Source organism: Magnolia sinica, chromosome 15 (assembly GCF_029962835.1).
Source record: "Magnolia sinica isolate HGM2019 chromosome 15, MsV1, whole genome shotgun sequence".
Taxonomy (NCBI): Eukaryota; Viridiplantae; Streptophyta; class Magnoliopsida; order Magnoliales; family Magnoliaceae; genus Magnolia; species Magnolia sinica.
In genome coordinates this window covers 17,294,185-17,317,912 of record NC_080587.1, presented here as the reverse complement: position 1 = coordinate 17,317,912, position 23,728 = coordinate 17,294,185, and the positions used below count along the sequence as shown (strand labels likewise).

Below are 23,728 nucleotides of genomic sequence, written 5' to 3'. Positions count from 1 at the left end.
AAAACTGTCAAATCCATTCCATCCCTTAGATGTCACACCAAAACTAAGCTTAGGTTACGATAAATCAGGTCCATACATGATTGATGTGGAAATAGTTTAGTTGGTGAACCTTTCCGTGTATAATATTTCCCATCATGTGGTTGACCTAAATTAAGGATGAGGATGAAAATTGAGACCTTGATTTAATATGGGGTGACATACTTGATGGTCGGTGTTGATTTTACATTAACACAACAATAGGCCCACCCAAGTCATGGGCCCTTTTCCGGCCAAAATGAAATTAGCATGCGGTGGAAGCATTTACTTTAATTACTTAAGAGGGATAGCTTTCATAACTAGCATTTGTAATGGCCCACCGTCCATGCATGGCTTAGTTGTGAAAGCAATCCCTTTTAATTATTGAAAGTAAATGCATACAGTACAATAATTGCATTTTGGCATGGAAAAGGAGGCATAGCTTGGGTGGGCCTCATCATTATGCTAATATAAAATCAACCAAGACCATCAATTATCTCACCCTGTATCAGATCAAGGTGTCAAATTTCATCCCCATCCTTAGCTCAGGTCTACCATACTATTGGAAACATTGTACATGAATAGGTTCAACCACTAAACTATTTCCTTTGGTGTGGCTCGCATGAATCATGCGTCGACCTGTTTTTTGGCAACCAGGCTTAGTTTTGGTGTGACATCTAATGGATGGAATGGATTTCACAGTTTCATCATAATGGGCCCTGTAAAAATCGGGGGTGGATGCTCCCTCCTAAATGTTCCCATTGGTGTTGCCCATCTGAATGACGGGTTAACCTAATTGCTTGGCTCTATGTTTATGACTGGATTATACATATAATGGTCGGAGGATCTCAGATGCATGTCAACGTGTCCCACAAAAAATCGGATGCGGGAGTCCGTACGGTGAGCATTACTCATTCGTGGAGCGTACTCTACGTTTACGTAATACATGACGTGTGAACGTACTCTGCGTTTGCGTAATACATGTCAATATGTCCCACAAAAATAGCGACGAGCATCAACGGAAGTGGATTGGCTGGTGTACCGGCTATATATCTGCCGTAGGTGCGTGTCGTGCGAAGACGAGCACCGGCTCTTCGAACTCCGAGTCGTACGAACGGTTCACGGGAGATCAAAGTTACATGGTCCCACACTGTTGTATTTATTATATCTACACCGTATTCTAATTTTAGAGTATTATTCAAAAAAATGAATCATATCCAAAGATAATATGGACCACACCACAAATAGCAGGGAATATAATGATTTTCACCATTAAAAAATTCATAGGGCTCACGGTAACGTTTATTTTACATCTAATCTGTCAATGAGGCTGAAAAGACCTGTGTGAAGAGAATTTTTTTTTTTTTTTTTTTTTCATATTGATCTAACACTTCCGTGAGGTAGATATTTAATATCTCACTCTTTTTTCTTTTATTTAATTATTTTTTTCCTTTCAGCGTGGTCTATTTGATATTTAAATCTACCTTATTTTTGTCTCCAGCCTTAAAATGGACTCGCCAAATAATTAGACAGATTAGATATAATATATACCTCGTTGTGGAACCTATAGAACTTATTAACATAAATACAACATCTATGTAAGTGGTGTGAAGTGCACCAGCGGAAGCGGATTGGCTGATGTACCACACACCAGCTAAATATCTGTATATCTAGTGTAGATGCGTGTCGCGCGTAGGTGAGGGTCGACGCTCCTCAAGCGCCAGGTTGTACGAACGGTTTAAAGGAGATCAAGTTACATGGCCCAACAATGATGTATTTTTTTATATCCACAGCGTTCCTCCATTGTTCAAGATTAAAGTAGAGCATTAGAAAATAAAATTTGAATCATATCCAAAGTTGGAATGGAGCACACCAAAAATAGTAGCTAGGATAATAATTTTCACCATTAAAAGATTCACAGGCCCACCATAACGTTGTTTTCCATCGATATGCTAATAAGGTAAAAATAAATACATAGATGAAGAGGATCAAAAAGTTTCATATCGATCCAAAACTTCAGTAATCCCCAAAAGGGTTTCAATGGTAAATGTTTAATCTCCTACTTCTTTTTGTAGTGCGGTCCACTTGATCTTTATATCTATCTTATTTTTCAGATGACGCGTTAAGACGAGATCTCCAAATGGATGGACGGTTTGGATATAATATATACCTCATATGGGACCCACATAACTTGTTGGCGTCAACACAGCACCTATATAGCTGGTGTGCGGTACACCAGCCAATCCGCTTCCGTATCAACCACTCCACTCTGTCAGTGTAATAACTAACTCCCTCCACCACATGTTTCCATACATTCGAACACTTTTTCCTTCCAAACACAGAAAGAAATAGATAAGAAAGGCATGGATTTCTTCTTCTCTCTCCAAGCGCTTTTCCTCTTCATTCTCTCCATTCCTCTCTTCATCTTCCTCTCTGGCCACAATCAAAAGAAACCCAAATCCGAAGGCCTCAAAACCTACCCATTTCTCGGAAACTTGCCAGCCTATGTCAAGAACCGCCACCGATTGCTGGAATGGATTACCCAAATCCTCGCTGATCAACCAACCAACACCATCACTTTCCGACGGCCCGGGAACATTCGAGGAGTCATAACTGCAAATCCCATCAACGTGGAATACTTGCTCAAGACCAACTTCGAGAACTACCCAAAAGGCTATCGGTTCATCTCCCTGCTCGGAGACTTCCTCGGCAATGGGATCTTCAATTCCGACGGGGATCTATGGAAGGTGACGTCGATATCTCTAGAATGCTTTTTTTTTTTTCTTTTTTTGCCTCTTTCTTTCTTTCTTTCTTAGGATTTGTTTGGAAGCACTATTGAATTTGATTGCAATTGTTGCTCCAATAAAATAGAAATAACTTAGTGAAAGGGTGTGTTTGGATGCTCAATTGAAATGGATTGCGATAATCCAATTCAATATTGAGATCATCACAGTTGGGGCAGTGCCATTTTCATTCAGAGATGACCAGGCCCCAATCGTGATTCCATATGTCCAATGCCTGTAAATTTTAGTTTCTGCATAGAGCTGGGCTAGTCAAGCTAAATCAGATTATTGCAATTTGACTCGATTGAGCTTCCAAACGCAGCCTAAATTTCCACAGTACTCAGATTGGTCAGAAAGGGTGTGTATGGATGCTGAATCAACCCGATAACCAAAGCTGGGGAGGCACCATTTTTATTCACAAGAAGATGGGACCCTAACCATGATTCTATATGTTTCAGATTGGGCCTCAAATGTTTGTAAATTTCAGGTTGTGCGTAGTCACTCATAAATGGAGCAAGGCTAGTCGAACTATGGTTGTTTTGAATTATTGCAATTTGACTCGATTGAGCATCCAAATGCAGCCTAAATTTCCTTAGCATTCACATTGATTGATGAGGGTGTGTTTGGATGCCCAATGGAATTGAATGGTGATGATCTTATTCAATATAGAGATAATCGAAGTTGGGATGGTACCATTTTCATTCATGAGAAGACATGACCCAAACCACGATTCCATATGTTCCAAATTGGGCCTGAAATATTTTTAAAATTCAGTTTGTGCATCTTCACTTTTTATAAATGGAGTTGGACTAGTACAGCTTTCGCTGTTTCGAATTATTGCAATTTGACTCGATTGATCATCCAAATGCAGCTTATATTTCTGCAGTACTCACATTGATCGGTAAGAGTGTGTTTGAATGCTCAATTGAACTGAATTGCAATGATTGAACTCAATATAGAGATAACCAAAGTTGGGGCCGTGCCATTTTCATTCAGAAGACCGGAAACTGACAGCGATTCCATATGTTTGAAATGCCTGAAATGTTTGTAAAGTTATAAATGGAGTTGGGCTAGTGCAGCTTTGGTATCACAATTTGATTGGATTGAACATCCAAATGCAGCCTCATTTCTGTAGTGCTTGCATCGATCATCTAGGATCCAAATTGCATTTGGGCTACTTACAATTTGGACTCCCAAGTAATGTAACAGCAATTTGAGGAGTAGTTTGTTATGAGTAGGAGGAAACATTGTTAGTTTTGTTATTTCCTCTTGATTGAATTGAGTGTTTGCAATCAAATACACTCGTGTATCAAATGCAGCTTTAGTGAAGAGTGCGGACCCTGCAAATCAATGATTGGTGTACTACAGCAGTGGACCCAGACCATTCAATTAGTGGACCACCTCTTGAATGAGTAACAGATCAAATACTGCATCAAGTGGAAGTTCATGACTATAAGATTCATCCCCCGACTGTTAGAAACAACCATTTCAAGCCATTGCTCCCACAAGAGTGGTCTATCAGCTAGTCCACTTGTATTGACCATGAACTGGGTTAAACAGTACTCGATGCCTGCTGAATTCAGCCACTAGTCACTGCCCAATTGACAAGCGACACAATTTGACTATAGTTCACCAATTAGATCATCCAACTGTTCGATGAATTGCCTACTTCTCAACAGTCTACCAAAAAAAAACAATTTATTAGAAGTTTAGGGCATCTGATTGTGCTTAATTTTGTACTCATTTTTGTCTAAAAGGCAATCTAATTGCTTTAAATTTCATATTTGGACAGTCCCAATGGATGACAGAGTGATCTTGGTGAACATTACAGTCTTTTTGGGTATTGTTCTGTTGTGTCTAGATGAACTCATGGCCTTCTACTTCTTTGTGAATAATGTCACTGGATGGTCCTGATGGATGACCATTAGAGGTTCAATTCCCATGAGCATCACACCACACTCAGCTTCTAAGTGCAAGTGGAAAGGTTCACTTCTGGAAATGGAGTCCTTGAGTGTGGGAAAAATCCTAAATTTGGCCCCTAGAAAGGTGAGAAATGGATTCCAGCTGGAATCCAATTTGAGTTAAAACCCTGTTTTCGGATTCCTGGCCAGCAGCTGGCTAGCAAATTCCTATGAAATGGATTCCATTCCAACTGCCAATTTATTTATTTATTGGTTTTTATTTTTATAAATATACCTGTCCAGCTTCCTTTCACAACCCAAAAACAGATTCCGTATTGCATAGAATTACATTCCTAGTAGCCAAACACGACCGGTATAATCTCTTTCTTAGGAAATTCTTGGTAACTTCTAAATTCCTGGTTGCCAAACAACCCCTAATTGTTTCCTAATCTCATTTTTAGTGGCCATTATTGATGAACATGATCATGGATGTCAATAGATGGGTTTGTGAGTTAGTGAGTCATCAAGAAGGAGCAATGGTAGAAGGTAGGGACCATTTGTCCAGTAGTTTTGGTGTTGAAGAGTTGTTGCCAATAACTCGTTGTGTGCATTCTACAATGGTGATCTTGGTTTGAGGGATGGATTTCCAAGAGGGGGACTCAGTTTTTCTGGTTAATTTCAAGAAATGATGGTTCTTTTTGGGTATTTGTTTCTGATTGGTTAGCATGAGATGAAGTATTGCCAGGAAGTCTTCATCCTTGCTAGGTAAGAAGGGCTTAACTAAACCCAGTTAAGCTTTGAATACTCAGACCATCTTGCAATTTGGGTCTGGTTTCCTTTAAAGCTACATGGTGAAAATGTTCTGTATTTTATTGAGAATAGAATAACCGTATCAGTATAAGCACCTACATGAGAGGTATCTACAGCTGCATACCCAGGCAGACCCATATCGAAAGAAACCAATCTAAGATTTTTCTCAAACTTACCAAGTGCTTTGAGTTATTCTTGTTATAGACATTCCAAAGGAAGTTCCTTTCTGCCTTCTCCGGTATTGAATAGCTTTTTTGGTAATGAGGCAGGAAATCAGGTGATTGAATAAAGCTAGAAAGATGAGTGTGTCTACTGAATCGGCTAAGCAGCTTAGCTTTTCATTCATAGAGCCTTGAGGGTGTGGATCCAAATCTTGGTGACTCAGACCAACTCGTTTTCTCCTGAGTCGAGTTGGGACTCAGCCGAGTTTGGCATATATTCACAGTTGACTTGTGGTGTAACCGGATTGGAGACTCGGACAAATCATCAATACATGCTTCGGAGGAAGTTGCCCCCCGCCCGATGCCCTTGTAATTATGGAAAGATCAAGATGCGCTGAATAGTATTCATACTACTTATTTCCTCCATTCAAGTTCGATGGGCCTTCTCTGACATGATGGGCCATGATGTCCATTTTTGGGCCATTGATGAAATTGATAGAATCATGTGATTGAATTGATTATTGAGAGTCATGGAAAAAGAAAAGCATGCCCACACGATGGATATTCCAGACCTCTTTTTAAATAAATGATCTAAACCATCCACTTTAAGGTTGTCAGTTGAATGGTTTTAATGGTCAGTGTTATAATATGTTCATGGTAGTCCATTATATATATTTTGGACCTAATGGAAGTCCAGTTTGATCGATGGACTGTCCAACTGTTCGTACTAGCCACCCCCCCCTCGCTCTCTCTCTAAGTGCATTGGTGTGTGTTTACATTCATGTACATACCAACAGATACAGGGAACTATGCTTATGCCACTAGATCAGCTAACCATTTGTGCTTGATGCAAATGGCTCATTTGTTGGGTGACCTACGAACTGATCATACACCAAATATCACAATGAACAGACAATGGTAACCATGTAAAAAAAGGAAGGAAAAGATACTAAATGTTAATGATTTTCGAACACAATCTTCAAATGGTCAGGATTGTCTGAGAATGTGATTTTTTGCCTATTCTTGTAGATTAGAGTTCTTTTCCTAGTGCGCAAGCTGTGTATGTGTTATATTGTATGTAGGTAGTGCGAATACCCGAATCATCTCTTCATCTTCTTCTTCTTTTTCTTTTTTTTCTTTTTTAAAAAAACTTCTCTTTTCATCCATTTCAGGTACAAAGAAAGACTGCAAGCTTTGAATTCAATACCAAGTCGCTCCGTAATTTTGTTTTGGAGAATATCCGCCACGAGATACAAGACCGGTTATTACCTTTGCTAGAAAAAGCCAGCAAGAGCAATAAAATCATTGACTTGCAAGACATTCTTGAACGCTTTGCATTTGACAATGTCTGCAAGGTCGCTTTTAATGAGGATCCCATGTGCCTCAGTGAAGAACAGGCATGTGGAGAAGAGCTCTCACCAGACTTCGCACAAGCATTTGAGGATGCAGCAAATCTTAGTGCATGGAGGTTTAGGTACACACTGCCATTCTTTTGGAGAATCAAGAAGTTCTTTAATGTGGGGACGGAGAAACAGCTGAAAGAATCGATTTCGACCGTCCACAACTTCGCCATGAGGATCATACGGTCGAGGAAGAAAGATAGTTCCTCTCCTGATGCCGATCTACTGTCACGATTCATTGCAAACAAAGATAATTCGGAGGAGTTCCTTCGAGATATCATCATAAGCTTCATACTTGCCGGCCGTGACACAACATCATCGTCGCTTGCATGGTTCTTCTGGCTCATCTCATCAAGACCACATGTGGAACAGAAGATATTGGATGAACTTAAATTGGTACGGTCCCAAAACCGAAACACAGGTAGGACTTTTAGTTTTGAAGAACTACGAGAAATGCATTATCTCCATGCTTCAATTTCTGAGGCTCTTCGTTTATACCCTCCGGTAGCAGTTAATACAAAGGAGTGTCGTGAAGATGATGTAATGCCAGATGGAACATTCGTTGGGAAAGGTTGGTTTGTGTCTTACAGTACATATGCAATGGGGAGAATGGAAAGCGTATGGGGAAAAGACTGCCAAAACTTCTTGCCGGAGAGGTGGCTAGAGAACGGGGTCTTTCAACCTGAAAGCCCGTTTCGGTTTCCAGTGTTCCATGCTGGCCCAAGGATTTGTCTTGGAAAGGAGATGGCCTATATACAGATGAAATCCATAGCGGCATGTGTGATCGAGAGATTTGAGATCGATTGTCTTGGGAAGAACACATGTCCTGAGCACATGCTCTCATTGACGCTGAGAATGAAACGAGGCTTGCCAGTACAGGTGAGACAGTGGCGGACTGACAAGATCGATTGAGCATCTGAGAGTTACTATATGTGCATTGGCTCAAGAGGTTCAAGGAAAATCAAATAAGAGGTGGGTATTTGTCTCAAGAATACATTAAGCACAATATACAAGAGCCATTATTGGTGATTCTAAATTTAACCATCATGTCCTTAGTTTTTTATTTGACAAGGAATGCCATCTAAGTAGCAAAGGAATGCTTTGGAATGCCGCCTTTAAACCAAATAAGATCCTCGCAGAGTATAATAGGGAACATTGGGCGGGTGACCTCAATAGCTGAAGCAAAGGATAACCTACCTTGGAGGCATAGGGACCAAACAATCTCATCATCTTAGAGTAAGAAGCAACTCACTCAATTGATTAAAGACTTTAACAAGATTAGGAGATAATGGGAAGGTGTCATTCATTATTACTTATGAAAGCACTAATCTAGATGTTCCAGCATAAATCAAGGGCATAGATGGCATGACCACCAAATCAATCAATGAGGTTATAGTTTCCAAGCCACGAGTCAAACAAAAAATTAACAAGATAATCATTGTCGATCATGAATCTAATAAGACAATAATCAATTAGACAAACATTAAGAATGCTCCACCAAGCCCATGAAACTGAGGCAACAATCTCTATTATCCAGATAGATTTCCCTTTAACATGGGTTGGGATCATTGTGAAGGATTTCCCAAAGCTGCTTTATTATGCAGGCCTTTGCAGAGGCTTCTAAAGGGATAATTTCAAGGCTGCCCTAATTTTTTGGTCTGCTAATTTTGTTCTAGTGGTTCTAGCTAATTGAATGGATCTTGGAGTTACCCTAAGGGAAACCTCTAATATGCTGTTCAAGAAATTTAAAGCAAGCCTTAAGAAACAAGAACTTATGCAACCTAAAAAAGATGAAGAGTAGGAGGGTGGAATAGATCAATTGCTAGCCTACCAGTAAAAGAAAGGATAGTTGTTTTCCAACCACTTAATTTCTTATTCATTTTATCTAGAAGCGGTTCATAATCTTGAACATGAAGGCAGCCAGAGTATAGGACTAGGCCTAAATACCTAAGATGTAAATTCCCTTCCTCCACATTTAGGATTGATTTTAATTATTTCTTTATACTAGCAAGAGCCAAAAAAATAGCAATACTCTTATGAAAGTTAATTTTAAGGCACGAATGTTTAGAGAAATTGGCAAGCATACATTTTCAATTCATAGTTACTTCTGAGTCAACACTAGCAAAAATCATATGGTCATCAGCAAATAAGATGTGAGAAATGGTTAAAGCCCCCAAAGGGAGCGGGTAAAACCATTTTCAAAACATTTGCTAATGAGAGCTGAGAACATATCCATCACAATTGAGAATAGAAAAGGAGAGATGATCACCATGGAATAGGGCCCTATTGTTATTGAAGAAACCATGAATCTTCCTATTAATAATAACAGAGTAAGTATGAGAGAAGATGCAAGAAAATATCCATCCTATCCTTCTTCTTCTTCTTCTTTTTTTCTTTTTTTCTTTTTTTTTTTGGGGGTGGGTGGGTGTTTAAAGCACAGAGAGCTTCCAAAAGCAAATTCCAACTTGATAGAAGCAAAGCTTTCCTAAGATAAACTCTTAAGGCACATTCTAGCAGACCCAGTTCTTGTCCGGCTCACACCGGTTCTCCATGATCCTATTGTCTCTGCACTCCATGTGATCTAAGACTTCGCCTATGTGTATTAGCTCCCAAGTAGGCTTGTGCACGTCTCCCATATAGAGGAGATGCTGCTGAAATTCTCAGATGCCAACACCTGATTGGGCTCATGCATGCCCTTGGTGCAAGGGAAGATGTTGCTGAAATCTCCACCTCACACCTTCGTGAAGATAACCAAGTTTGATTGTAAGATGCAATATGACATATAATGATGGTCGGATGCAGTCTGTAGATGAGTAAAGTCGGCCGAACCCCGCCCGTCGCAGCTTAGACCATCCATGCTATTGGCACATTGGTGACACCAGCCCACGTACTTTGCTTGTTCGAGGGCTCATAAGGTCTTATTCACATTCTAGTTGTAGCCTCCCTCAAGCCCCAAGGACATTCACAAAACCTTCTGAGATGGTCGAGCCGCTCTATGAGAGATCTTTGTATTCAGAACCCCAAGTCGGCCGAAATGGGTGGCATCTCAAAGGTGACGAAGAATTAGAGTTTTATAAGATAATATTGAAGATTTCAAGTGCCAAATATCTAAGAAAATCAAGTACCAAAGATGGAGAAAATACTGAAAAATCACACAGTCAAATAACAAAAATAACAAAACATTCAGTCCCACCTAAGGTTGATTCAGTCTGACCGGAAGTGCCCAAAACAATCAAACAAGAAACAATAATTTTCATGCACAATTTGGTTCGACGCTTAGGTTTAACCGAAATGATGCTCGGTGCCACTGAAGGAAAGTTTGGTGCAACCTATAAGAAAGAGACTTCAGATAGATTTTGATGAAATTCGCCTGCAACCAAATGCATGTTCAGCTGGACTCGGCTCTACTTCGATGCAACCGAAGGTTATCGTTAGTGTGACCGAAACATAATAAAAGTATAGAATATTGAAGAAGGTCCAAAATTATTGCAGGTTTTTCCTATTTAAATGGGTATTTTAGGATATTTTAGATACGAATTACGGCTTGGGAGAGACATTAAGGGGTGACAGAGCTTCTACGAAGCCATCCTTTTTATTCAATCATTCGGTTCTAACTTGTCTTTTATGTTTTTCTTTTATTTTAGAATATTAGTCATGTTAAGCTAATCTCTTAGCTAAGACTAAGGGATGAAGCTCGTAGTTAATTATAATATTTAGTTTATTTGATTTAACATCAATGGTTTGAATGATGATATTTGATTGAATTCGTTTGAATTTATTTTATGAAAGTTTTTTATTTGTTTATTTTCTTGATTTGTTGTGAACTACGGTTACAACGTATGTATTGAATGGTAAATTGCTTACCTTGATCAGAGAAGGAATTAATATGTATAATTGATTGATCTATTGTAGATCTTGATTACAATAGAAGCTCAATTCCTTGCGATTGATATTTGAATGCTTTATGAGAGAATCATTAAATTGGAATCATATTTTTATTGGTGTTAATGATTGGTACAATATAATTATTTTTCGATTGGATAGGATAGGACTTTGATTCCAATTGAGTTATATAAGTTGAATCAATGAATTAGATATTGTGATTATTATAAGTGGATTCTTAGTTCCTTAGTTATTTTTATATTTTGTTTTAAAACTCATTCCACTTCACTATATTAAAAACCGAGACAACTATTTACGTTTAGATTAGTTCTGGTTGTGTTTTCCATTCCCCGAGGATTCGACCTCGGTCGCACTGAGTTGTTATTGTATCGCAGCCCTGCACTTGACGCTATCAACCCTTAGGTTCGATCACTCTCCCTCCCTCAGGCAACAGTGGCAGCACTGGATATTTCCACCATGTCACTTTCTCATAGCGATAGCAGTAGCGGCAACACTCGTTATTTCCACACTGTGATGTGTATATCTTGTCCACACAATCCATACATTTTATCAGCTCATTTTAAGGCATGAGCCAAAAATTGAAGCATACCAAAAGCTCAAGCGGGGCACGCCATATGAAATAATAGTGATAATGACAACCATTGTTGAAACCTTCTTAGGCCCATAATGATATTCAATTGTGATCTAACATGCTCATAGGACACATAGTCATATTTATTTGTCATCTAACATATTCATGAGGATAGAGACATGGACAAAGGGAAAACATAAATATCAACTTGATCCAAAACTCCTGTGGCCCCCAGGAAGTTTTCGATGGTAAGCATTCAATTCATGTTATTTCTTGTGGTGTGGTTCACTTGACATTTGAATATGTTTCAATTTTGAGATCATGCCCTAAAAATTAGTTGGTAAAATGAATGGGTGGAGTGGATAATGAAATTGTGTGGATTGTTTATCACAGAGTGTGCAAAAGCTTGGTAGAGCTATAAAATTATGGCTAAGTTCTAGAGGGGAGTGATTAGGACCAATAAAAAATTCTTAGTTTAATTTATATCATTTACCAACTATAACTACTAAGAAAAATTAATATTAAGGTTTCTAAGATAAAGTGGGTCCAATCACATAAACTACAAGAGATATGCCAATTTAAGCATCTAGTCTATAAAAGATAATGAGCCTGTCTATATTTACAAGTTAAGTTCCTAGCATATAATCCAATTCAAGCATTAATATGGTCTAACTAATCAAACACATGAGCATAAATACGATGGTGCTCAAATAACAATCACAAACACAACATGTATAGTTGTTCAGTTTCCCTACCCCACTTCTGGCGGATGTACTCTCTTTGAGTGTATCGGTATTCACTATCTTAAGAGTTTTTAATAGATTCACCATTAATCTTTATAAGCATACACTCTCGTCGGAGGCATATACAATGTCTTTTAAATCTACTCACATCAAAGACCTACATAAGGACTTACACACACGTAAACTCCCGTCGGAGGGCTACACAAGAATTTAAACGGCTACTCACCCATGTTGGTGGTGGTATGGTCTTACATAAGAACCTACGTGAATTTGAGTCATAAACTCTATACTCGATCCTACACAAAAAAAGAATATAAATGGACTTTACAATTGATACTTATCTATGAATAAACTCTACAATTGATACTTGTCAGATTGAGCTCCTTTGTAGTGCCTTAATCAATGTTCACCCATGCTTCAATCAACTCTCCTTGTGCTCTCTTGATCATTGACGCCAATGCTTCAACTCTTACGATCAATCGCTTTGCATGTGATATTCCAATGAGGTGACCAAGGTAAGGGAAGATAGTGAAATCTCATACAACTAATGGATAGTTGATTTCCTAAAGAATTTACTTGAATGGGTGTTCTAAAAGATTTAGATAAGGATTTAACTATAAGTTTAGTGTATAATCTCTAAAATATAGAGGAGATTAATTTCATTTTCGAAGGAGCTTGGAATACTCATTGAAGTGATAAATTACTAGGAAGATGACTTGTATCTCTTTGGTTTAGATGTTTAGGATGATGGATAATAGTAAGGAATCATCTAAGCTTCTATTGCACAAAAAATCCATCTTAATACCCAAGAACCAAAAACTCATTTTATATAGTTTGTGTTGCAACAACTAGTTAATAGCTCTATCGATAAGATCAAAAGGCTATTCGATGTGATCGAACAGTCCTTCAATCCCATCAAGAAAATCCTGAGATTTTCTATTTGGTTGCTTGACTGTTTCTTTAATCGAATCATGTGGTCTTTTGATTCTATCGAAAGCCATCAACAGTCCTTCGATGGGATCAAAAACCACTTGAAAACTGTTATTTTGGGTTCTTAGATTTACAACAGCTTTACACATCTTTTAGCCTATTTTATTATGTTCCAATTAGAATTCTAAGGCTAAGGGATGATCGGAAAGATTTAACTATTAAGGTTAGGATCATTTAGTGACTAGGTTACTGTAGATAAATGTTAAGGTCACCAAGGCATCTCAATTTATTTGTTTCCTCAGTGATTGTTGCTCCAAGTCTTTATATTTATGTCTTTGGTCTTTAGCTTCCAAAGTCCAACTGACTCACTAACATACAGAGGCACGTGAATGATAAATAAGTGCATTAACAGATATGACACATACATCATGGCAGCCCTACCAAGTTTGGGATAACATGGGCACCTTTTAGCATTGGGCTTGGGCTGTCAGGCTCGGGCTGGATCCTGTATGTACAGTTTGAGCCAAGCTCAGGCTGGACTATTTTACCCCATCATGGGCTCGGGCCGAATTTGAACTTAATCTTAGCAATGTGTGTCAGGCTTGGACGGAGCTTGGCCCAACCCTAACTCTGCCGGTTGACACCCCTACTAGGAAGTCTTCAATGCTAGGCATTCAATCACTACTGTTTATTGGTGTGTCCACCTGTAGTTTGGATCTACCTAATTTTTGGGTTCATGCCCTTAAATGAGCTGAAAAAGTGGATGTGCATAAATAAGACACATCACGATCGGACCCAATAGCATTTTGAGCGCCAACATATGACAGTTCGCCTACTTCAAAATAAAGCAGATCCAAATATGCGGTAGCTCATAACGTTAAAAACTGCTTATGGGCAACAAAAGTTCCATGTGACTTTATCAATATGTGGGACGGTAAATAAACATCACGCGGTGTGGCATTTCAACGGAGATGTTGATTAGGTTAGACAGACCTCCAAAAAGCTTTTAATGATGTGTGTTCAATCACCACTGTTTCTAGTAATGTGGTCCACATGAGATATAGATCTGCTTTATTTTTTAGGCCACTGCTTTAAAATAATATGAAAAAATGGATGGAGGGCGTGGATGTATGTATTATGCATCAAGGTGGCAAGGTCGGGCCGCACCTAACCCGCTCACCTACGTATCACGGGACGCGTATTGTCTACTGACTATGTCAGTAGCTGCGAGACGGTGCTTTATGGGCCCACAATGATATATGTGTTTTATCGACGCCGTTCATCTATTTTTTCAGATCATTTGATGGTGTGAATCCAAAAATTATGCAGATCGAAATATCATGTGGACCACACTACAAGAAACTAGCTAGTGATTGAAGGCCCACCATTAAAAACTCCTGGTGGTTAGATGAATATAATATTTGTGTTTTCCCTTCATCCAGGTCTCTGTGATATAATTAACAGGTTGGGTGGAAAATAAATAGTACAGTGGACCTTAGAAAGTTTTTAACGGTGGGCATTCAATCAACACTATTTTCTTTAGGTGTGGTCCACTTGAAATTTAGATCCGTATCATTTTACTGAAAAAATAAATAAAAGGCAGGTATTAAACAGATATATCGTGGTGGATCGCACGTAGCACTGTCCAATAGCCACCTAACAACTGGCAGCGCCAGCAGGCCATCCACGTCCCATATCACGGGTGTTGAAGACTACTCTGGTCACCATACGGACATCATACGTATTTTTATGCCCTGCCCATCTGCCAACTTGCTGGTGGCACCGGTACCATAAAAACGATAGCTTCGGGCCACGCCGGGTTAGGTACTAACCTCCACTGGTCCCGAGGTCGCCTTCATACCTTCCATCTATTTTTCCATATATCATTTCACGTGGTAAGTGGAAATATAGGCAGCCAGATCCAAGGTTCAAGTGGACCACACCACAAAAGCCCAGTAATAATGATGCCTACCATTGAAACCTTGCTAGGCCCACTATAATATTTATTTGCAATCCAACTCGTTCATTGCATAGACCTAGATGAAGGAAAAACTACAATATCAGTTTAATCCAAAACTTTTGTGGCCCATAAGAAGTTTTTAACATTAAACTTTCAATCCCTATTATTTCCTATGGTGTGGTCCACTACAACCTTGAACCTGCCTTATTTGGGCTCATGCCTTAAAATGATATGGAAAAAAAATGAATGTATGGCATGGATAAAATACAAACATCACGACGGTGAGGCTCATAGGATTTTGACAAGTATATACATATATACAGTACACTGCAATTCAAGCTGAGTAGGGGGTATGCATACATACAGTACACTGCAATTCAAGCTGGGGGGTACCCTTACCATGTGGGGCCCACCTTGATGAATGCGTTGCATATCCACGCCATCCATCCATTTTGCACAGCTTATTTAGGATGTGATCCCAAAACTTAAGCAGAACCAAATGAAAGGTGGACTACACCACTGAAAACGGTGGTGAATGACCGTTAAAAAACTTTTGTGGGTCACAAATGTTTTGGATCAAGCCGATCTTAGCGTTTTTGGGTGACCTTTTCAAAGGGTTGGATGGCATATAAACATTACAGTAGGCCTTATGAAGTTTACAGTGATGGACATTCAATCATTACTATTTCTTTGGTGTCGTCCACCTGAGATTTCGATCCATATATATATATATATATATATATATATATATATATATATAAAAGCACACGCACGCGCTCACACAGCCATCCACATCAAATGGGTACTTAATCCCGTGATATGGGTGTTTTAACAAAGTCTGCCTAACACCGGGCCATGAGTGTTGTAACAAAGTCTGCCTACCATTAAGTAATGGAGCCGGACTTAGATTTGCATACACTGGGGGTTTTATTTATTTATTTATTTTTACCACATTTTAAAATATAGGTTGGAAAAACGGATGTTTGGCATGGATTTATGGTAAATTATCAAGGTGGGCCAGACTTACACCTATTTTTGATACACCCTCCTGTATCAATAAAACCCTACCACGTGTCGACACTACTTTGCCTAATAATAACATAATCAAACTCATGCCGAGTATATTTTCTACTCCTTATCTTTCCATGACACATCACCTACCAAAATTACGATGGCACAAAACGTATGCTTCAAGAGGAGACGAAGTGACATGTAACCCTAATTCATGTGGCATGTGATTAAAGCAAAGTGATCAACAAGTTTATAAAAGACCCATCGGGGTAGGGATGTTATGACAGATGTAGATATGCTCTGTAAGGTCATTTCTCCCAATCCTTCCAATGTAGGATATCTTCCTAGAGACTTTTGGTGCTCTCACAGCGATTACGAAGATTTAAAGATTGAACCAACATTAGAGCAGATATGAACCAATAGATTGGGTCTCGATCTAGATCTAGCAAGACTAGTCCCATTAAATTTATAGATCTTTATGGTCACGAAAGGGGAGATATAAAAATAGTCTGGATCGTGACCCAAATGCATAAGATAAAGTCCTAAAGATCCATGGATCTCTACCGTCATGCTAGCAAGAGATCCTACAACATTTTCTGGTATTCGAAGATCTCTTGGCCATGTAGGAATTGTCACACCCTAAACTTAGAAATCGGGTTCACAGAATTTTCGATCGCCGAATCCGATGCCGACAGCCTCCGTAGTATCCCATTCTCGACTTCCAGCGCCCATATACCAGATTTCAATCCTGGGATCCTAAAAAGAAGATTTTCAGTGTGATTTTTTTTTTTTTTTTTTGTAAAGGAGCATAACCATAACAGTTACAAACGATAACATTAACACCACATATCCACTAATATAAAATTTTGAGTACAATGTTGAAAAGAAAACACGTAAATAATAAAATCTCCAAAGTGATCTACCACGAGCTCCTGCCTCAATACTGCTGCGACCTACATGTGCACGCAACGGTCGTGCTTAAGCTTATATAAAGCTTAGAGGGTGGTGTAAGTGTGTGTATAAGATAAGTGTCAAGCACACAAATATCAGTGTAAGCGGAATACTGGCAAGTTTATAAGTCATTCAATATCAGAGTATGCAATGCAAATCGGCTATGCAATGCGGAGTCATAGTGAGCCAAACATTAGATGTCGAGGATGCAATACAATATGCAATTCTTGATGAGCCATGAATACCATCAGCCTCATCTAGGCCATATAAATGCAGAAACATAGCAATCCAAAATGCCATATGCCGTGGATGTAATGCAATATGTAGATCCTGACGAGTCCATAATACCATTAACCTTATACAAGTTAGACAATACAGAAGCATAGTAAACCAAATGTGATGTGCTGAGGATGCAATGCAATATGTGGTACGAAAGAAATGACCAAGCTAGAGTGTGTAGTTAGATGATAGTACGTAGTATCGCAAGCTGTGGGGTTCATCACGAGGGACTTCTATCCAAACTGGCCCATACCTGATTTGGATAGTTAGACACAATGTGGTAAACTGCTGATCTCAGATTAGTTGCGTACCCAACCGAAATCATGGCCATTGCGAGGGTACACATAATGATCTAGTTGTGCACCACCAGCCTGAGTAGATAGTGAATGAATGAATGAATGAGTAAATGCAACTCCTGCTCAATAAGTCCACATATCAGTACCGTACATCTCTGGGATCATCACCGGAGTCTAGTACACTCTATGCCAGCTTGCCGCCCCATCAAGCGCACAATACAACTTGGTAAGTGGAAGAGACCTCACTATCCGCCTACCAATATCAACCCGGCTCGTCGGTAGCGGACCCATTTATGAGCTGGTCAGACTCAGCTTAACATTGCTTACTCCCTCAGGCGGGTAAAGCCACACCCCCTCCCAACTGACCACGACATAGTGAGAGACGCGGCCTACTGGTATACGACCCTCATATGCTCATATATATCCACTCGGTCTAGACGTTGGAGCATCCCCTGACCTCGGGGGTTTAGGAATTTTCCCCCAGGGACATCTATCACGCCCGTATGCTAGAACCAAACATTTTCGGTATCCCATCTGGCCATCCACGACATGCCTATGGAGGCCACAGCCCTGATGTCGATAGGGCGTATGGTGGTCATATCACAAAATGCGAGATGCATGAGTCATACCTTCTAGTCATGCATCAAACCTACCCATATCGCACGCTCATATGGGGCAACTCCGTCTCTTAGCGAGTCCCATAAACAATCAGCCTAATGACACATGTTATGCTCAATCACTCTTCATAACAAGCATGCGGATGATGCGTATGGGTATGTATCATGAAGTATACCAAGCATGATTGTAATCACATACATCAGAGTGGGCCGGTATAAGACGGCCCATGACCCGTATAGGTGAATGGGTGGTGTGCAATAATCACCTACACATGGTGGGCCTCACACATATAATGGGCCACGCATATGGGCCTCACGCATATAATGGTCTTCACACATATGATGGGCCTCTTACATCATAATTGGGTCTCATACAATCATAATGAGCCTTATATAATCACAATGGGTCTCATACAATCACAACGGGCCTCGTACCATCACAATGGATCTCATACAATCATAATGAGTCTTATACAATCACAATGGGCCTCATACAATCACAACGGGCCTCATATGGTCACAATGGGCCTCATGCAATCACATAATAGGCCTCATATAATCACAATGGGCCTCATAAAATCACAATTAACTTTATAATGACCTTATACATTCATAATGATATACTAACACATACTCAGTGCGTATACCAACATAGTTGTAATCAATAATCGACCTATATATGGTGGGGTCTATAGAAAGACAACAGATCTAATCCATAAATGAGGATCGGTTCTCAATAGTGGATATACCAAATCTAATACCACAGATTCTTCTACCTACGGCCAGAATTGATGATGTATCCTCCTCACAATAAGGATGGGTCTAGATGGCCTACTCATGGACCTAAGAGTGAGCTTCCAGGTTTGAGTACTTTTACTAGCATCAATGAGGACTCAAAGAATTAGGATAACCCAATAAGGCGAGATGGATCATACTAATAATAATAGGGACCCATCAATTTGGGTTAGCCCACTAAGGGAAAATGAGAATGGGCCTAATACAATCACAATGGGCCTCATACCATCTCAATGGCTTGTATCATGTTGTTATACTAGCACGTATTCATAGTTGGCATCGATAATCGACCTATACACAAGGCGGGGTCCATAGATGGACAACAGATCCATGAGACGAGGGTCAATCCTCAACTGTGGATATACCAAATCTGATAGCACGAATCCTTCCATTTACGGTGATGATGAACTCTCCTCATATCAAGGTTGGGCTTAGGTTGCCTACCTATAATCCTAAGGATTCGGATCAGGCTTCCTTCACCATACTATTATATGGCCCGCTAGATGCCCTAGGGGGGCCAATCAGTCCTAGATGGACTCCAAGATTAAAAACAACTCTACTAGCAACCAATGGGGGGGCCAACATTTTGGGTTAGCCCAATAAGAATAGATGGATCATGTAATTATCAATGGGGCCCAATGATTAAGGTCAACCCACTTAGAGAAGGATGAGAATGGGCCTAACAAAGGCCTAAGGGAAGGTCACAAATGTGGACATTTAACCAACATTGCTCTCAAGGAGTGACCCACATAGAGCCTAACATATAGTGGAGCCCATGGCCTCACATAAGGACCTCACATACAACATAATGTGCCTCACACAAGAGCCCAATATACATCACAATGGGCCTCACACAAGGGTCTAATATACTTCTCAATGAGCCTCATCATACGGGCCTCATATACATCACATCGGGCCTCATCATATGGGCATCATATACATCACATCGGGCCTCATCACATGGGTCAATATACATCATAATGAACCTCATCACATGGGCCAAATATACATCATGTCACGCCCCAAACTTGGAAACCGGGCTCACAAAATCCTCGATTGCCAAATCCGGTGCTGACAGCCTCCGTAGTGCCCCATTCTCGGCTCCCAGCGTATATATACGCCAGATTTCGATCCTGGAATCCTACAAGGAGGATTTTCCAATGTACATTTATCTCATAATGAGCATAACCACAAGATTACTCAAATCACAAAGGCAACATCATCATCACATATCCACTAATATAATCGTTTGAGTACAATACTGAAAGGGAAATACATATATAAAATACATCAAAGCTCCAGAAGACCGCTGCACGCTTCAGGCTCAATGCTGCTACAACCTAACATCACCTGCACGCATCTATCGTGCATAAGCTTATAGAAAGCTTAGTGGGTAGTAAAAGTGTGTGCATAAGGTAAGTGCCCAGTAAACAATATCAGAGTAATCAGAGTAAGCGGAAATACTGATAAACGTATAATCATACAATATCAGAAACGCTAGTAAGATCATAAATCATACGAAATCAGAGTAATACAAAAACATACTGATAGGCCCATAAATACCATCAGTCTTATCCAGGCTATGCGACGCAGAAATATAAATAAAAAAAAAAATAATATCATATATTGATGAAGCAATGTAAATCAACTATGCAATGCGGAGACAACAAGCCAAATATTAGATGCCACTGGTGCAATGCAATATACAAATCCCGATGAGTCCACGAATACCGTCAGTCGTATCTAGGCCGTATAATGCAGAAACATAACAAACTAAAATGTTAAGTACTGCGGATGCAATATGGTATGCGATGCGAATGAAATGACCATGCTGGAGTGTGAAGTCGGGATGATAGTACGTAGTATCGCAGGCTATGGGGTCCACCACCAGGGACTTCTATCCAAACCAGTCCCATACCTAAATTTGGATAGTCAGACTCAATGTGGTAAACTCCTGATCTCAGGTTAGTCGCGCGCCCAACCGAAATCCTCGCCATGCGAAGGTACATGTAACAAATAGTTACGCACCACCAGCCCGAGTGGATAGTGAATGAATGAATATGCAATTCCTGCTCAATAAGTCCACATATCAGTACGGTTACTCTCTGGAAAAATCACCGGGGTCTATTACACTCTAAACCAGATTGCCGCCCCATCGCGCGCAACAAGGTGAGTGGAAGAGACCTCACTATCCGCCTGCCAATATCGGGCCCAGCTCGTCGATAGCGGACCCATTCCTCGAGCTGGTCAAACTCAGCCTAGCTTTGCCCCCTCCTCTCGGGCAGGTAAGGCCGCACCCCCTTCCAACCGACCACGACACAGTGGGAGACGCGGCCTAATGGTATACGGCTCTCATGCGCTCATGCATCCACTCGGTCTAGACGTTGGAGCAACCTCTGGAACCAAGAGGGTTTAGGGACTTTCACCCAGGGATATCTATAGCACCCCATGTAGAACAGATTTTCGGTGTTCCATCTGGCCATCCACGAAATACCTGTGGAGGCTACGACCTTGATGTCGCTAGGGCGTACAATGATCACAATGCAAGATGCATGAGTCATACAATCCAATCATGCATTACTCCTACGCATACCATGCGGTCAGGTGAGACAATCTCTGCCTATCAGGGAGTCTCATAACAACCTGCCCAATGACATATGCAATGGTCAACCACATCTCATAACAAACCTGTAGATGATGCGTATGGGTATGTATCATGATGCTATGCTGTCAAATACTCATAATCGATATCAATAACCGGCATCGACAATCGACCTCTACAATGTAGACATTTAACCAACATTGTCCCCAAGGAATGGCCCACATAGAGCCTAACATATAGTGGACCCATGGCCTCACACAAGGACCTAATATACAACACCATGGGCCTCACTCAAGAGTTTAATACACATCACGATAAGCCTTTCACATGGGCCTAACATACATCACAATGGGCTCCATCGCCTGACCCTCAAATGCATCATAATGGGCCTCATCACATAGGCCTTAACGATCGGCCTCGACAATCAAAATCGGCCTCGACAAACGAAATCGGCCTCGACAATCGAAATCGACACTCGAAATCGGCCTCGACACTCGATCTCGACAATTGAAATCGGCATATACAATCGGCCTCGACCAATCAAAATCGGCCTCGATACTCAGCCTCAACAAATTAGAATCTGTCGATAATCAGAATCGACAAATCAGTCACGACAATCGGATTGGTAGGAAATCAAACTCGGTAAATCGGTCACGACAATCGGAATCGATCAATAATCAGAGTCGGCAAATCGGTCACGACAATCGGATCGATCAATAATCAGAATCGGCAAATCGGTCACGACAATCGGATCGATCGATAATCAGAATCGCCAAATCGGTCACGACAATCGGGATTGATCGATAATCAAAGTCAGCAAATCGGTCACGACAATCGGATCGATGGATAATCAGAATCGGAAAATCGGTCATGGCAATCGGATCAATTGATAATCAGAATCGGCAAATCGATCACGACAATCGGATTGGTCGATAATTAGAATCGATAAATCGGTCACGACAATCAGGGTTGATCGATAATCAGAGTCGGCAAATCGGTCACGACAATCGGAATCGGTAATCGGTCACAACAATAAGAATCAATTGATAATCAGAATCGGCAAATCGGTCACGTCAATTGGAATCGGCAAATTGGTCACGACAATAGGAATCAATCGATAATCAGAATCGACAAATCAGTCACGACAATCGGATCGGTCGATAATCAGAATCGGTAAATCGGTCACGACAATCAGGATCGATCGATAATCAAAGTCGGCAAATCGGTCACGACAATCGGATCGATCGATAATCAGAATCGGCAAATCGGTCACGACAATCGGATCGGTCGATAATCAAAATCGGCAAATCGGTCACGACAATCGGGATCGATCGATAATCAGAGTCGGCAAATCGGTCACGACAATCGGATCGATCGATAATCAGAATCGGCAAATCGGTCACTACAATCGGATCGGTCGATAATCAAAATCGGTAAATCGGTCACGACAATCGGGATCGATCGATAATCAGAGTCGGCAAATCGGTCACGACAATCGGATCGATCGATAATTAGAATCGGCAAATCGGTCACGTCAATAGGATCGGTCGATAATCAAAATCGGTAAATCGGTCACGACAATCGGGATCGATCGATAATCAGAGTCGGCAAATCGGTCACGACAATCGGATCGATCGATAATCAGAATCGTCAAATCAGTCACGACAATGGGAATCAATCGATAATCAGAATCGGCAAATGACATCGGGATCAGCAAAAATGAGCTTAATAAGGCTCAAGGGAAGGTCACAATGAGGACATCTAACCATCATTGCCTACCAATGTGGACATCTAACCAACATTGCTCCCGAAGAGTGGCCCATGTAAGGGATTCATACGCAACATAACGGCCACACATACATCAGATCAGGCCTCACCCATGGGCCACAAATACATCACAATGGGCCACAACCCATGGGCCTCTAATACATAAGAGGTGGGCCCTACACATGGGACTAATATACATCACAGGTGGGCCCTGCACATGGGCCTCATACACA

The 23,728-nt window shown here is 40.5% G+C and overlaps 1 protein-coding gene across 2 annotated transcripts; it reads left to right on the top strand.

Moving 5' to 3' along the window:
- Positions 1 to 2,309: 2,309 nt before the first annotated feature.
- Positions 2,310 to 8,141, top strand: LOC131227667 (cytochrome P450 CYP94D108-like). Of its 2 annotated transcripts, none has more exons than XM_058223464.1 (2): positions 2,310 to 2,762; positions 6,843 to 8,141. In XM_058223464.1, the coding sequence occupies exons 1-2, from the start codon at positions 2,379 to 2,381 to the stop codon at positions 7,980 to 7,982; spliced, it is 1,524 nt and encodes a 507-aa protein (XP_058079447.1). In that variant the 5' UTR covers positions 2,310 to 2,378; the 3' UTR covers positions 7,983 to 8,141. The 2 variants fall into 2 exon arrangements, with proteins under 2 accessions (XP_058079447.1, XP_058079448.1); XM_058223465.1 differs by lacking the exon at positions 2,310 to 2,762 and adding an exon at positions 4,493 to 4,844.
- Positions 8,142 to 23,728: the final 15,587 nt, after the last annotated feature.